Source organism: Chenopodium album, chromosome 23, assembly GCF_948465745.1.
Source record: "Chenopodium album chromosome 23, dcCheAlbu1.1, whole genome shotgun sequence".
NCBI classification, from domain to species: Eukaryota; Viridiplantae; Streptophyta; class Magnoliopsida; order Caryophyllales; family Amaranthaceae; genus Chenopodium; species Chenopodium album.
Genome location: NC_137856.1, coordinates 37,225,808 through 37,241,439, shown reverse-complemented (window position 1 = coordinate 37,241,439; position 15,632 = coordinate 37,225,808). Strand labels below are relative to the sequence as shown.

The 15,632-nt window shown below is 31.2% G+C and overlaps 2 protein-coding genes and 1 pseudogene across 2 annotated transcripts; all 3 read right to left on the bottom strand.

Annotated features, from left to right (window-relative positions):
• Window positions 1–802: 802 nt before the first annotated feature.
• On the bottom strand, window positions 803–3,442 carry LOC145607557 (O-methyltransferase 13-like; annotated as a pseudogene).
• Window positions 3,443–4,917: 1,475 nt separating this feature from the next.
• LOC145608950 (O-methyltransferase 13-like) lies at window positions 4,918–7,043 on the bottom strand. Its single transcript, XM_081664529.1, has 4 exons — window positions 6,507–7,043; window positions 5,989–6,302; window positions 5,773–5,837; window positions 4,918–5,360 (listed from the first exon to the last, which is right to left on the bottom strand). The coding sequence occupies exons 1-4, from the start codon at window positions 6,926–6,928 to the stop codon at window positions 5,055–5,057; spliced, it is 1,107 nt and encodes a 368-aa protein (XP_081520655.1). The 5' UTR covers window positions 6,929–7,043; the 3' UTR covers window positions 4,918–5,054.
• A 4,244-nt stretch (window positions 7,044–11,287) lies between these two features.
• LOC145606688 (actin-depolymerizing factor 7-like) lies at window positions 11,288–12,572 on the bottom strand. Its single transcript, XM_081662509.1, has 2 exons — window positions 12,318–12,572; window positions 11,288–11,706 (listed from the first exon to the last, which is right to left on the bottom strand). Exons 1-2 carry the CDS (start codon window positions 12,557–12,559, stop codon window positions 11,556–11,558), a joined length of 393 nt encoding a protein of 130 aa, XP_081518635.1. The 5' UTR covers window positions 12,560–12,572; the 3' UTR covers window positions 11,288–11,555.
• Between the last annotated feature and the right edge of the window lie 3,060 nt (window positions 12,573–15,632).

Sequence of the window (15,632 nt, the reverse complement as noted above, 5' to 3'; positions counted from 1 at the left end):
ATTTTATATATATAAATTTTGTATTGTTGTTAGTATATATTCTCACTAATAAGGTGGGTAGATGCCGTAGATCAACTGGTCAAACTTGTAAATGAGGTTTTTTTTTTATTTCATGCGTGACAATGGTTCGATTCTTGTTGTACATATCTTGTAACTTCTTTGGGCTTAACAAAGGTATGCTCAACTCTTGGGTTGACCTTCCGTTACTCTTGTAAATAACCTTGTACATTTTGCTGCTCTTTTGTGGATTTAATTTTATTTATTTATTTATTTATTTTATTTTTTTTTTTTTTTTTTTTTTTGACGAGTTTTGTGGATTTAATTTGATTTTATTTCTTTTCCTTTGCATGAACAATTGAACATGCAAACGCTTGCAAAAATATTACCACTATTGATGATGAGATGATCGATCCATAGTGTTGGCAGTAATTGTATGGCATTGTTTTTTCACGTGCGTACAATGCAGCTACATACGACTAAATCAATTTTGCCTGTATTTGGACTAGAAACAAAAAAATTCATGATGCTCAATTGCTCATACTTATTTGAACAAATCAAATAAGATAGTGCACAATGAATGCATTTTCTCTTGATAATATAAGTCCCGAAATATGAAAATTCTATAGTTTGTGAAAAACAACCGTACGTGATTAAAGTTGTAAATATTGAGACACCGAGAAAGTAATAAATTAAAATTTTATTGCCATATAATGTTTTACCTTTTACGAATAAAATAAAAACATGCCTACAATATCGTAGATCATTTAATTGCCAACTTAATTTATATAAAATCATTATTAATTTAATTGTTTTTTTTCAGAAATTCCATGACCCAAGTATCACAAGCGAAACAAACAAAACGAAAAGCTTCAAATCCAGCTTCTTTGCCCAAGGACTCGTACTCATGTTTGGTTCTTGCTCTACCCCCTGGAATGGTTAACAACATCGCGTCGAAAATAAAGCTTGTATGAGCTTGATAACTGGTTTCACCAGGTTCGTCTGATACAACATGCTCACATATGATTACTTTTCCATCTTCTGGCAAAGCTTCATGGCAGTTCTTCAACAATTTAATACATTGTTCATTATTTCCTGCTGTATGAAAAGTCCACTGGAGGAAAAAAAAAAAAAAAAACTTTATTATACTATGCAAAAAACATGACTTGACATTTTATTAATTGTACTAGTATTTTCTTTTTGAAACAAATTGCACTAGTATTTTATTTATTGTTCACTTCATTTTGATTATTTTATTTATAAAATAACATAAAAATATGACATAGTTAAGTGATAAGGTCTTTGATATTGAACTTGAAATTCTATGTCCAAATCTTGTATAAACCTTATTGTTATACTTCATTACTTCGTATAAAATAGTGGGAATCGCCACATGACATGCTCTCTTCCTTAAGAACTCAAAAATCTATAACACGTTACTCCGTAATAGTTTAAAGTTATTGATGCAAATCAAACTTATCTAAACACTCAGGCCAGGGAATACGTAGTATCATATACCATTGACTAACTTTGACTGATGACTAGGTTTTTTTTTTTTTTTTTTTTTTTTTTTTTTTTAATTTTAAGTTACGCTATATTTTAAGGACCTTATTGAAATATATTTTAACCTTATTGATGGTGGAGTTAAAATATAGAAATATAAGTGGTCAACCTTAGTGGTTAACCTTATTTTCCCTAAAGTCTTATAGTAATACTTAAGGTGATTAGTTTGTTATCTTTATTCTTTATATGGTCAACCTTAGTGTTGTTAAAGAAAGACAAAAGAATTAAAAAGTCCTCTCAAAGTAATTAAGGGGCACCTTCATGAATATAGCGTCACCCTTTGGTACACTGATGTACATGTCTCCTCCAACATGCTCAATACCTGCATTAATATAGAGATAATTATTACGGAGTATTATCATATATTATACATACTATTAAACTACGAAGTATTTATTAGTTGTTGAATACTCCTTTTAATATACTTCGTAAATAGGAGTGTTTGTTTTATTTTGAGGAAAGAATTTTCAAGACTCTACTCCCTTCACTTCACTATAACATTAACTTTGTAAGTCATTATAGCTAATTTTTTTTCAAGTGAATTGTAATACAAGTCGCCCCTAACTACAGCATTACCTATCCATTTTATAATGTTATGTTAACTCGATCAACTTTTAACCAATAATGATGTCGTAATCCTGATCAATTAGTGCTAAATCAAGTGGAGTGGACGAACAAGACTTTAGGGAAGTGTATCGAACGGACGTTCCTTTGTCTCTTTATTAATTGTAAAATAGTGACTTTTGTATCGTTCATATATATGACTATTTATATAAAATTATGAGTAATTTATACAAAATAAAAAAAAAAAACTTTTGTTAAAAAATTAGTACTTCATAATGAAGATCTTTAAATCAATAAAATGAAAAGATTATTTAAATAATTGACCTATTCTTACCAGGAAAAGGCGGTGCATCTTTAATGATATGAGGCAAATCAAAATTAATACCCTTAATTGAGGGGTATTTAGAGATAATCATGTTGAGTGTAGCTCCAGTTGCACCACCAATATCAACGAGAGATGAAATACCTTCAAATCCTTTATAATTATCTAAGATTTTCTTAGATACCATAATTGAGTGATGGTCCATTCCATCATAAAAAACATTATAAAATCTTGAATTTGTACCAAGATAATCAAATACGCCCATACCATGAGCCTAATTAAAAGGAACTCCACCATCAAGTACCGCATCTTTCAAATGTTTCCTGCAATCAACCATTATTTTGGGACTTAGTATGACTCTATTAAGAAAAGCGTTATACTACCTCAATAGTATTTGTGAGATATAAAATATTCCAAAATTGCACATAACATTCAAGGAGGTATTATATTCATTTGATACACACGGAAAAAAAGACTACTATTATAGCCACTATGCCCACTAGTCCACTACTTACCAGAAATAAATTATTGTAACAAAACATGTTTGTAACTCAAAACATACAAGTATGAAAGTCTCACTTACCAAGAATCCATTATAACCCTGTCATACATGAGAGTGGCAAAGGCAGTATATGAACCCCCACCACCATTCTTAACTAAGAATTGGCAAACAGGCCCAAGTCCATAGACCCTTTCAACCTGACCATTAGGCCCAACACGGTTAGAGAAGGTGACAATAGTAAAGTTAGCCAAGATGCAAAGCAAGCGGTCTAAGACCACCGCGGCATCTGGATTAGTGGTGGTTAATTGGGCGGCGATCTCTGCCGGAGAGAGTTGGGCCTCAGGGCCTGCATTATTGATGATGTCAATGATGTTTAGCTCAAGGACAACTTTGAAGACCATAGATGGTACATGACTAGTAGCCAAGCACATTGCCATAGAAAGGGCCTCTTCTTCAGTAGTTGGGCCATTTTGTGTAACATTATTATTGCCCATAATTCAAAAAAAACTTTTTCTTTTGAACTTAAGAGAATGGAAAATAATTAAGGGATTAGTTGGATTTTGTAGGATATGTGAAATTAATATGGTTTCTGAATTTAGAATCTCATGATTTATAAGGCACTCACTAACTACAACCAATGTGTCCTTTTTCTAGCGGTTGTTGCAATTTGCAAATATATGTTATACAAGTATTTTTCATGTCAATTTGGTGCAAGGGTCCACTTTTTTTTAATTTTTCCCAATAAAATCAAAGAAATCAAATAATCAAGTGAGAATCAACACCTAATTATAATATAAAAATTAGTTTTGATGCTAAGTACAAAATGTTTAACTAAATGAAAGATGCTTTTGGCTAATAATTTGTAATTCATCAATATAAAATCATTTGTAATAGACTTTGCACTTAATTTAAGGCAGTCTATTACAAATGATTTTATATTGATGAAAGAACAATCGTTAATACTTTAACTGCTTGCTTAGGAAGAAGATTGTGACACTCATATTATTATAGACTTATGAACTCTACTATGTTACTCTGTAATTGTTTTTTCTCAATGAAATTGAAAATAATACTAATTTTTTGGTTTTACTAGGACCTCCTCATTTCATAAAACTATTTGTCTAATAAATCTAGACGCATGACTGGCCAGTTCCACAAAAACGAGTATGAGTATATAAAAAAATATGAGGAAACATCAAGTTTAAAATACCGGACACAGGAAATGACATGTTAAAATTCATAAATACGGAGTATATTTTTTCTTGACAAATATTATGATACTAAATACTACGTAGCTAGCAATTCAAGTAGGCAGTAGCCAATCTTTTATAAGAATTTTTTTTTTTTTTTTATTATTATTTTATATCTTTTTTTAATAGTAAAATCAATTTAACAATAGATGATCAAGATGCCCTTCTAACACCAACCATTAGTGGGAGTTTCACATATATAACAAAGAAGCTTATTTATCTCATCATTTGGGACAAAGACCCTTTTCCCATAATAGATAGAAGAATCAATAAAACAAAAGGCAACCCTCACACATTAGTTCATTTGCATATAATTTATATTCAACGTCAGCCAATCTTAATTAAGGAGTTTCACAATCAATCTGCTAACATTTTCTTTTTCCACAACTAATCCCATCTTACCTACAATGACCAAGGCTTTACTTAGGCCAAAAACTAATAATACTCCGTATAATATACTAATCTTTGTTACGAGTACATATTATGTGCAACTTTTGAGAGTTATTGTAAGATATAAAAAATTCAAAAGTTGCACATAATATGTAACGGAGTAGTACTTAGACTAATGATAATGATCATGATCGAATAAGGGCTCACAACCCAGTATTATCTATAATTGCACGTAGAACAACCAAATGTATTATTACAACTCATAATGAAATTTGCAAGACATACATACGGAGTAGTGTCAAATAAAAGGGCAGATCGACAATAAAATAAAATTTTCAAAGTGTAAAAACATTCAAATGATAAAAGATCGACCAACAAACATCCTCTAGCTACACAATAGCTAGATTATTACAAACGAAATTTCTTCAAGTTGATTCATCATCATATCAATTATTTTATAACTCGATTAATTTGCACTTTTCTTTTGATATTCCATGACCCAAGTATCACAAGCAAAACACACCAATTGAAAAGCTTCAAATCCAGCCTCTTTGCCTAAGGCCTCGTACTCTTGTTTGGTTCTTGCTTTACCGTCTGGAAATGTTAACATGATTGCATCCCAAATGAAGGCTGTATGAGCTTGGTAGCTAGTTTTCGGTGTTTCGGGTACAACGTACTCGCATATTATTACTTTGCCTTCTTCTGGTAATGCTTCATGGCAATTTTTCAATAGTTTCACACATTGTTCATCGGTTCCTGATTGAAAAGTCCACTGAAAATAATGTATATGAAAATTTATTACACTCCCAATTAACAAATTAAATATGGTTCAAGAGCAAGTGAATAACTAACTCCAATAAGATCTCACATAATTATATTTATTCGTTAGTAGGAGTATAAGTCATCATATATATAGTCAAGTTGTTTATAAAAAAAAATGTTGCAACTAGAAAAACAAAAATAAAAAAAAATAAATTAATTTTCATTTGGCTACTCCGTATGAACAAAGTTCAATAAATTAAATAATCTTCACCAAAACCCAAAAAAAAAAAAAAAAAAATACTCCCTCCGTCCCTAAATTACATTCCTACTTCTCTCTATTATGTGAAGAAAAAATACTAGAAATACGAATGTAATTTAGGGGCGGAGGGAGCGAAAAATAAAAAATAAATTATTAAATATACCTTCATAAATATAGCATCAGCCTTAGGAACACTGTCATACATGTCCCCTCCAACATGTTCAACACCTGCAAGTACCTATATAAAATAATAAAATTCATCCAATAATAATCAAGAATAAAAGTACAAACTACAATAAAGATTTACATAGTACAATAAATTAATTAAATAATTAAAACTATAAATATACTTGTAATAGATAATAAGAAGATTCCATACCAGGAACTGATGGCGCATCTCTAATAATATGAGGTAGGTCAAAATTAATAGCCTTAATTATTGAAGGATATTTAGAAAGGATCATTTTAAGAGTAAGACCAGTTGCACCACCAATATCTACAATTGATGATATACCCTCAAATCCTTTGTAAATGTCTAGAAATTTCTTCATAACAATGGTAGAATGATGGTCCATTCCATCATAAAAAACCTTGTAGAATCGCGAATCTGTTCCAAGATAATCAAATATGCCCATACCATATTGCTTCTCAAAAGGATTTCCACCAATCAATACCGCGTCTTTCAAATGTTTCCTGCAATATTTTGAGGTAAGTTAGAAGATATTGTTGCAAAATATGATTATCAACCACGAAAATAATATGTGTACGAAGAAAATAAAGTAGGTTATGTAATATATATGGCTTCCGATGTGAACTCTCTCTTATATCGAATGAATATCGTATGAATATTTTTTAACGAATAGAAAGGAAATAGAAGGAAACACGAGTCAAACTTACCAAGTGTCCATGATAATCTTATCATGCATAAGATTAGCAAAAGCAGCATAAGAAACTTCATCATCATTCTTAGCCAAGAATTGACAAACTGGGCCAAGCCCATACAGCCTCTTAGGCTGTCCATCAGAACCCACCTTTTGAGTGCAAGTGAGTATAGTAAAGCTAGCCAAAAGGCGTAGCATACGGTCTAGGGCTACCGCGGCATTAGGGTTAGTGGTTGGTAATTGAGCCACAATCTCCTCCGCGGAGAGCTGAGCCTTAGGGCCGGTGTTGTAGATGATGTCGAGGACATGCATCTCTAGCACGGTTTTGAACACCATGGACGGAACAGACCACGTAGCCAAGCACATAGCCATACAAGAGGCCTCCTCCTCGGTTGTTGGATGAATTTGTGCTTCATTGCTACCAATGATTGAACTCATTTTGTTTGAACAAATAGAAAATGTGTTTAAAGAAGCTAGTGTTTTGTAAAGATATACTTTGTAATATATTTCATTTTATGGCTTCAAACACCTAGGATGAGAAGAAATGAAACAAGGTAATGAGAATATTTATAGTAGCTATAGTACCTACTCTACACCACTACACAAGTAATGGTATTAAATATGACACCATAAAATGCCACCTTATCGTCAGTGTAAGAATGGTGGTCCAAAAATTCGTGATTCACATGGTCACGTCATTAGTAGTTGCGTTACGTACTTTTAAAAGAACGTGCCACGTGGCACTCTTCAAACTATGTGTACCTATGTCACAATTTCATGTCATCATCCAACATATATGCGCAACGTAAGCTAGCCACTCCATTTAACAAAATAAAATATGTTTACAACAAGATTCGAACCCATAATCTCTAATATAGATAGGTAATTCTTTTACCATCTCAACCAACTATTATTAATGTTTCAAGTTTCACATAATATTATAATATTCCTTTCATTTATTAAGTAAATTAGAGGTAATATAATTCATTTATTTTTCACAAGATTAAATTATAAATACATATGATGTAAAAAAAAAAAAGTGACATTCAAGGCAATGCCCGAACCACAACACACACTAACTACACAAATATTCCAACATAATTGTTAAATTAAAGTAAGAAAAAAAAAGTACACAAATTAGCAACTCGGGGCATCGCCCGGGCCGGGATACACACTAGTTAATTGATTAAACGATATATATCAAGGTATCTGACCACAAATACCATGATCCTAGCTTATTCAGGCAATTAATGCTTTAATGATTCACTACATACATAATACTTCGGTAGTACACAAAAGTATTATTTAGACAATTAATGCTTTAATGATTCATTATGTATGCATAATTGTACACAAAAATGTACCACTATATCATTAAGAGGGGGAAAAAAATGTATCACCGAACTCCAGATTACCCTTTGCAAGCCAAAAAAATAGGGCTTATACGCCCAGGGGGAATCATGCAACATGACCAAGTTTGGCCAAAAGAGTTTTTATTTATTTATTTTTAAAATAAAAAAATTGTTAACATGAGCTTAAAACAAACAAAAAGTCGATTAGATTCATAAAAAAAATCAAACAATCTTGAGAGTAATTTGATCCTAAAAAAAGATTGTGTCGCTTTAGTATCTTTGATACAATTACTTTATAGGATATTGTCTATGATTATACTGGAATACTGGATATATCTTTTATGTCAAGGATATCTTCATGATTTTATGTACAATTTTATATTTGTTAATCATTTGTCATTTCATATTGTAACCACTATAAGCATTTTTAATTTTTTATTATCTTACAAGTACAATTAACCATCTTTTCCTTCGTTCTCTACTTCTATATTTTCCTTAGTTTTATTGATTGTAATACTAATATAACTTAATTTGAAATTAGTTTTAACTTTTTATTACTATCGTGTTAAGTATCGTGACAATACTAGTTACTACACGTAGACAGTAGTAATTTAAGTATAATATAACACCGGAAAATATTAGTCTTATAAGAGTTATAGTTCATAACTCTTATCACATTATTCTTAAGGAATAAAGATTACTTTAGAAAATTTACTAGTAATAGTAAGAATAATACCCGCATTGCAAACAACTCTTTCCTCTATCATAATTATGTACTTTGTTTACAGTTTATATATATATCTGCCTAATCAATTGTTGGAACCCAATGTGTATCACTTGTGAGTGTCCCACATTGGAGAAAGAGGAGAGGTGGTTCCACTTTATAAAGTAGAGGAGTAACTCCTACTATAACTAATTGGTTTTAGTATGGAACCTCCAAAGCCTTGTTTGTGGACCTAGCTCTCCTTCTCCTTGTTCGGGTTGCCCAGACCCATTTCATATTGTTTCGAAATTTATCATGGTATCAGAGCCCAGGTTTGTTGGGCCGTTTATAACTGGGTATTTGTCCAGCCGCTGGTTAAGGGGCCTCTATTGGATGTTCATTCCCAAAGAAGATTTATATTGTACTTTCTGGCCTGGTGTGCTCTAATTCTAAGGACACTCACAAGTGAGGGGGAGTGTTGAAACCTAGAGTGTCCCCACATTGGAGAAAGAGGAGAGATGGTTCCACTTTATAAAGTAGAAGAGTAACTCCTGCTATAGTCAATTGGTTTTAGTATGGAACCTCCAAAGCCTTGTTTGTGAACCTAACTCTCCTCCTCCTTGTTCGGGTTGCCCAGGCCCATTTCATATTGTTTTGAAATTTATCATCAATCAATCTCTAAATTATCATCATTAATTAAATAATTGAGATTCAACTTTATTGGGGTAATTTACCAACTCTTTTTAGATCTTCTATTGGAATGTTTAGTCATTTATCTTACCATATATATATCAAAACATTAACTGTCAAATTGTTATTAAGCATCATTTACTTTATTTGTATATTACGAGTTGTTTTCCTCTCAATGTTTCCCACTAAAACTTTTTATAAAAACAAATAAATCATGCATTCCACTAGGAGTAATCTAAAAAACCAATAAATCATGCTTTCCACTAGGAGTAATCTAGAATGTCTTGACCATTGATGTTCATCTTACTCTCACTAACGTAACATTTATATTTAAAATAATCTTAATATGGTGGATTACATAATAAATTTCTAATCTCATGACTTATTTCTTACTTTTATGGGATTAATGTTAATATCTTATTGTACTATTTTGTATATTTGTTTTGGCCGGCTGGCCGCAAATCGTGCAATTTATACGTTAATAATGTTACTGTGGAGTAAGACTAAGTGTCCTATATTATTAAAAGCTCAATTCCACAAAAACGTGAATCTTAGATTAAGTGTCGTTGTTCATCATATGTTGAATCAATTGATTATTACGTTATTAACAATATACGAAGTATGTCTTAGTCTGTAATTCTGTATGCAGTAATAGATCGATTATTTTTACACATAAACTGCACCATATGCTGCCAAAATTAAAGGCCAAAATGATCAATCATACGAAGTATGATAAATGGTATACGTAGCAAAGTACAATCACTGATAAGGTGAACTTTAATGTCTCCTTAAAATGTGTGAGGAGCTGTTGTCAAAAAAAAAAAAAAAAAAAAAATAAATAAATAAATAAAATGTGTGAGGCGAGCTGATGATCTGATACACATTTTTAATGCTTCAAATCTTGTTTTTGGGATTCTCAGACAACTTGTAGGATTGCAATTGCAAATTGTGCGCGAGTACCACGGCTACCACCTTCATTCAGTCCACGGAAAGAAGTTTTAATTAGTGATTAAATATTTAAATGGATTATTTGAACTAAGATCCATATACTACGTATACATAATAAACTCCTTTTTTTTTTCTCTAATTGCAACAATTTGAGTATTTGACTTTTTCAACTTGATTGCTTATAATAAACAAATTTTATGGTGTGTTGTCGAATTAGTGAAAAAGTAAATTTTCATAATATTAATATTTTTTAGTTCATACTAATACAAAATTGACGATATTAATTAATGATTAAAGTTGTGTATCATCAAACATGTCAATCAAACTATAACAATTTAAAAAAAAAAAAAAAAAAATTTGTTAATAAATTATACTCCTAACCTTTTCACTACTCGTATATAACAGGTTGTACCTTTTACATTATAATACAACTAAAGTCTTTTCTTAACTCAATTGTTTATTTGACAGAACTACAAATTAGTATTCCCTCCGTCCCTAAATTACATTCCTCTTTCTAGAATTAATTCCTCACATAATAGAGAGAAAAAGAAATGTAATTTAGGGACGGAGGGAGTAAAATTAATAGTCTTAATAGTGTCTTGCATACACAATAACACAACTACACAAGATACAACATTAATGCTACTATGTTTTTCTTATATATATATATATATATATATATATATATATATATATATATATATATAGACAAATTCTATCTCCGAAATATTCTCTTAACTTAGTTAATTACGTTAACATCTAACAATCGAAGGATTTGTCCTCATAAAAAACTATCGAAGGATTTTCCTCCATAAAGACTTTAACCTACCTAATTGTGTAGCCCAATATATTGGTGGCGGCCCACTTCTTATGATATGGTCAAGTTGCCAATTAACCCATTATGAATGCCATTTTTGAGAGAGAATCAATAAGGATTAATGATGCAACACATAATTGGTCACCTAATTGAATTTTAATTAACGTAATTAAGCTAGTTGATATCCAGATATTATAAGTACGTATTATCAATTATCATTCATGAAGTTTTAAAAAACTTATGTTCGTGAACAATAATAAAGTAATTGGTTGGCAATAATAACAAATAATAGTAGCACACAAAAAACAACCGATCATAGTACTGAAAATGATTAAAGAGTGCACAATGTTACATCTCTGCACTACACTTAAAATTTCGATTCTGAAAAATAATCAAAAACCATTTTGGATCCCTTTCTTTTTTCCCTAAGAATAAAGGACTTTTGAAGCAACAAATGTTGATCACAAATAAACAGCAACAAAGTAGAATTGCTGTATAAAACCGACGATTAAGTGAGTAATTTTCATCGAAACAAATTATAAGGTGTTACGTTGTTCATAATGCTCGCGATTTAATGATGTCGAAGCTCATCTCACTTGGATCTGTAGCCTGTAATTCAACCTGAATTCCATCAAGTTCTCTCTTGAACCTGTCCTTTGAGCTTGCATACACCATCTTCATTCTCACCCTTGATGTGTCTGGAGACCTACATTTATATTACATGCATTTCACTCGATATTAATTATGTCAAAAGTCAAAATGATATTATAAACTTTATATTCTGTATGATCAACTGATGATGTCAATCAATATATGACAACAATATGTGTTAGTAGACCAACTCAACCAAAAGCTTAAGCGGTTGGTTGAGTAAGCTTTTGGTTGAGTTGGTCCACTAACATGGTATCAGAGCCAGCGTGACACAAAGGTAACGGGTTCGAATCTCATCCACCCCTCCTTCAAAGTGGAATTAATTCGCACCAGGTATGGGTAGGCCTGTGTTGCATCCACATTTCAAACCCAAAGGACCTTTCATGTGAGGGGGAGTGATAGAGTAAAAAAACATATTCATGGACCTCAACCATCAGTTTAACCTTTTGGTTGAGTTGGTCCACTAACAATATGTACAACATTTTAGTATTGTATTGTACATATATGATATATTGCATACTATAGTCGTGTATGTTCTCTTCATTTGATTTTCACTTTACTTGAAACCACGAAGTGTCAAAACAGATATGTAACAATTTATATTATGATTAGTACTTTTACCTATAGTTGTACATGCAAGAACATGAAAATGAATGGCATACGTACCAGGCAATGAAGAAAATCTTGCTCTTCTGGCAGTTCTCATCAGTGGTGAAATCGAAGTCGAAAACGGCATAACGACACTCATCAGCAGGTAAAGAGTTGGTAAAATCGTCATAGCTTTCCTCAGGGCTCCCAAACTTATCCACCACCACTTGTTGACCTTCAATCTTAAAGGTAATGAAGCGGTATGTTCTCTTTGCTTTTAGCTCATGAAACTTGAGCTTACATTCATCATCCACAGCCATACCAGACGCAGCGTTCGCCTATATTTTCGACCCCGAAAATTTCCCATTTTCATCACAACACCATATGGTTAACATTCAGTACAACAAAAAAAAAATAACGTTACATGTAACAAGTGCTATTGTTGATTATCAATTTATCATGTAATTGTTTTAGTTTTGACAAACTCGAAAGTCCCCCCAAAGTAACTCAAATATCCTCATCATATATTCACGTACCATGCTCAATACTACGTAATTGTGATAGATAGATTACACATGGTTTGCACGAGGCTAAACAAGAATATGTAACAAATATTCATACAGAAAATGTATAGTCTCACTTTTTGTGACGTGCTTCACACTACCTATAGCAAAATTGAGATTTAATTCGAGTTAACTACTTCCTCGGATCTATTAATGTTGCAACATGGAGAAAATTACGCATCCCAAAGCACATTTTATATGCTAAATATCTATAATTGTGTAAGAGTAAAAATTATAAAAAAGGTAATATATATTGTGTAAGTATTTTATGAGACGAATCCAATAAGATCCCACATCACTACATTTTGCTTAACGTATAAATTTATATTATACGGTCAAACAAGAGTGATGAATAGTGCAAAAAGTCCATTGTTGCAATATTAATAGAACGGAGGAAGTATGTTGTATCGACAGATGTCTAATACCAAACTTATGAATAATTGAACAATGTTGTTCATTATGGTCTATGATGTAGGTTGACCAAAAGAATCCTAACTTCTAATTAATATTTTTTTCCGGTCCTAATTGTACGTCCATCTAATGAAGTCATTCATTATTTATGTGACTAACAAAGGCTCATGGTGAGCTATATTTTGTTTTAAATAGAGGAAGTACATAGTAACACAATAGCAAGAATGTGACAAATGGTCGTCAACTCGTAATTTTTTTTGTTGTAAGGTAACTTACAAAGATTATTAAGTGATTTCATTGAATCAAAATAGTTATGTTTTAAATGACTAGTAAGAAAAATAAATTGTTTTTTTTTCTTTTTTACCTTTTCATTTTATCATAATGATTTGACTTTAGATGAATATAAATCGGAATTGATCTAGTCAATTACATATACAAGCTTCCCGTCAGCCGTAGCAAAGAACATTTCAAGATTGTTTTGTTACATTAGTCAATTGCGAAATCATATCATTCTCCTAGATTGATCAAAGTTCTATCCAATAACACAAATGAATTGATGAAAAAAGAAGGTTTGTAGGATAAAATCGATCAACGCTAAATGTTTCCAACAACATATAATGATAACATCCTAAGATTGTGATATTTTTTTTCTAATTCAAACAAATAGATGATCATGTTGCATCATGCATGGCAGTATGGCAATGATCATAAAGAATATAACTTTAAAAAATATAGAGAATATTCTACAACTAGTGGACCTAAACATGCAAATTGATGATTAGTTCTGAGTATGTTTGTATCCATATTTTCGCGAATCTTGATTTTTAATAACAATAACCCTCGTTGTTATAGATGATCAAATGATATCATTATATGCACGAATGTAATCAAAACAAGATGAGAAGTAATCAAGAAACGTACCATTTTGTTGTAGTTTGATTGACACACAATCGAAGATGAAGAAACGAAGGTAGAGTCAAGAGAAATGAAGATGAAAAGGGAAGAGAGAGAAAGGGAGAGAGTATGAGGAATGTAGATAGAGAAAGAGAAGAGAGATCCTTGATTAAAGGGCAACCATGAATGGGTGAGTTTTTGAGGGGGGCAGAAAAGTGCGGACAATGAAGAGAAATTAATAAATATATAAAATAAATTAGATTCAAAGAAATAAATTAATAAAATTAATCACGTACAAAAATGACCAGCTAATGAAAACCAAAGTGCAACCCAAAAATAAGCAAATGAAGGGCTGATCATGTCTACGACGAACTGTTCTTGTTGCCACGTCTAAGCTAGCTAACAAGTCACGTCCTACAACCTTTTGACTATATTTATTTTAATATTTTTGACATTTTTGTCCTACTAATCCACTTTTTATTTTTACAAATATGGAGATTTAAGATAAAAGATGATTTATTTTGTACCCATTCACTAATTTAAAATTAATATTGTTTTTTGCAACTTTAACTATAACTTGCATTGATATAACTAGCAACTTTAAACTTTAATTGTTTTTTACATTTGATATTATTTTTATACGATAAGTCTTAAGTTAAAATCATTTCACCCCATTTGAAACTTGTATTCCTTTTGTAACTCAAAAAAAATAAATAAAATAAAATGAAATAAATAAAATTGTACTTTAGCTAAAACAATTCTATATTAGATTGGATTTGATGATTAATTAGTTCTTATCATATAACTCCAAAAAAAAAAAAAAAAAAAACACACACACAAAGCATTCTCTTTTAATTGCTTGAAAAATTAGAAAGATTCTAATGATTCCCAAATAAGTTGATATAAAAACAGAGTACTCTTATTGTATAAACCCAAATGTAATGGTCTCCACTTTCTTCCTTAATGTTAAAGCTGACAATGTCAAAAATGGTTAGCAATACTTGATATGGGCTGGACTAAATCCAGAAGAACATTATTCTTGATTCGTTATTTAAGTTGACATACATGATACATATACATATAATTCAAATTCGCAAATTATAAGGTTCAACCACGTTTTCAATAGATAATCTTAAAATTTTAACAAATTTTCTTCCAAATGTGGATAAATTAATTGTGGTCTAATGCTTTGTCATGAATAGCACTCTTTTCCACACTACTGTTAGTCTGTTACGAACATAATCAAGGCTCCTGAGTCCCGATATGCATAAGGGAAAGAACTCTAACTTGGGACATCAAGATTTCCAAGTGAAACTCCGGCCACTAGACCAAGCTATGGATACCACATTAATTGTAATCCTAATTGAAGCGTGGGGAAAGAGAAAAAAGAGGGGGGGAAAAAATCAAGAGACAAGAGCAGAATGTGAAGAAAAAACCATAGAAATACAAAAGTACAAAACTCATACAACCTTACAGGCCGAATATGCAAAAATGCTCAACACCGAAACAAAATTTTCCAAGAAAG

Bases quoted from the DNA above. Each gene is read 5' to 3' on its own strand.
- LOC145606688 (XM_081662509.1), bottom strand. From the start codon at position 12,559: ATGGCTGTGGATGATGAATGTAAGCTCAAGTTTCATGAGCTAAAAGCA. The intron at 11,707-12,317 runs GTACGTATGCCA...ATATAAATGTAG, and splicing joins AAGATTTTCTTCATTGCCTG to GTCTCCAGACACATCAAGGG.
- LOC145608950 (XM_081664529.1), bottom strand. From the start codon at position 6,928: ATGAGTTCAATCATTGGTAGCAATGAAGCACAAATTCATCCAACAACC. The intron at 6,303-6,506 runs GTAAGTTTGACT...AAAATATTGCAG, and splicing joins AAGATTATCATGGACACTTG to GAAACATTTGAAAGACGCGG. The intron at 5,838-5,988 runs GTATGGAATCTT...AGGTACTTGCAG, and splicing joins AGATGCGCCATCAGTTCCTG to GTGTTGAACATGTTGGAGGG.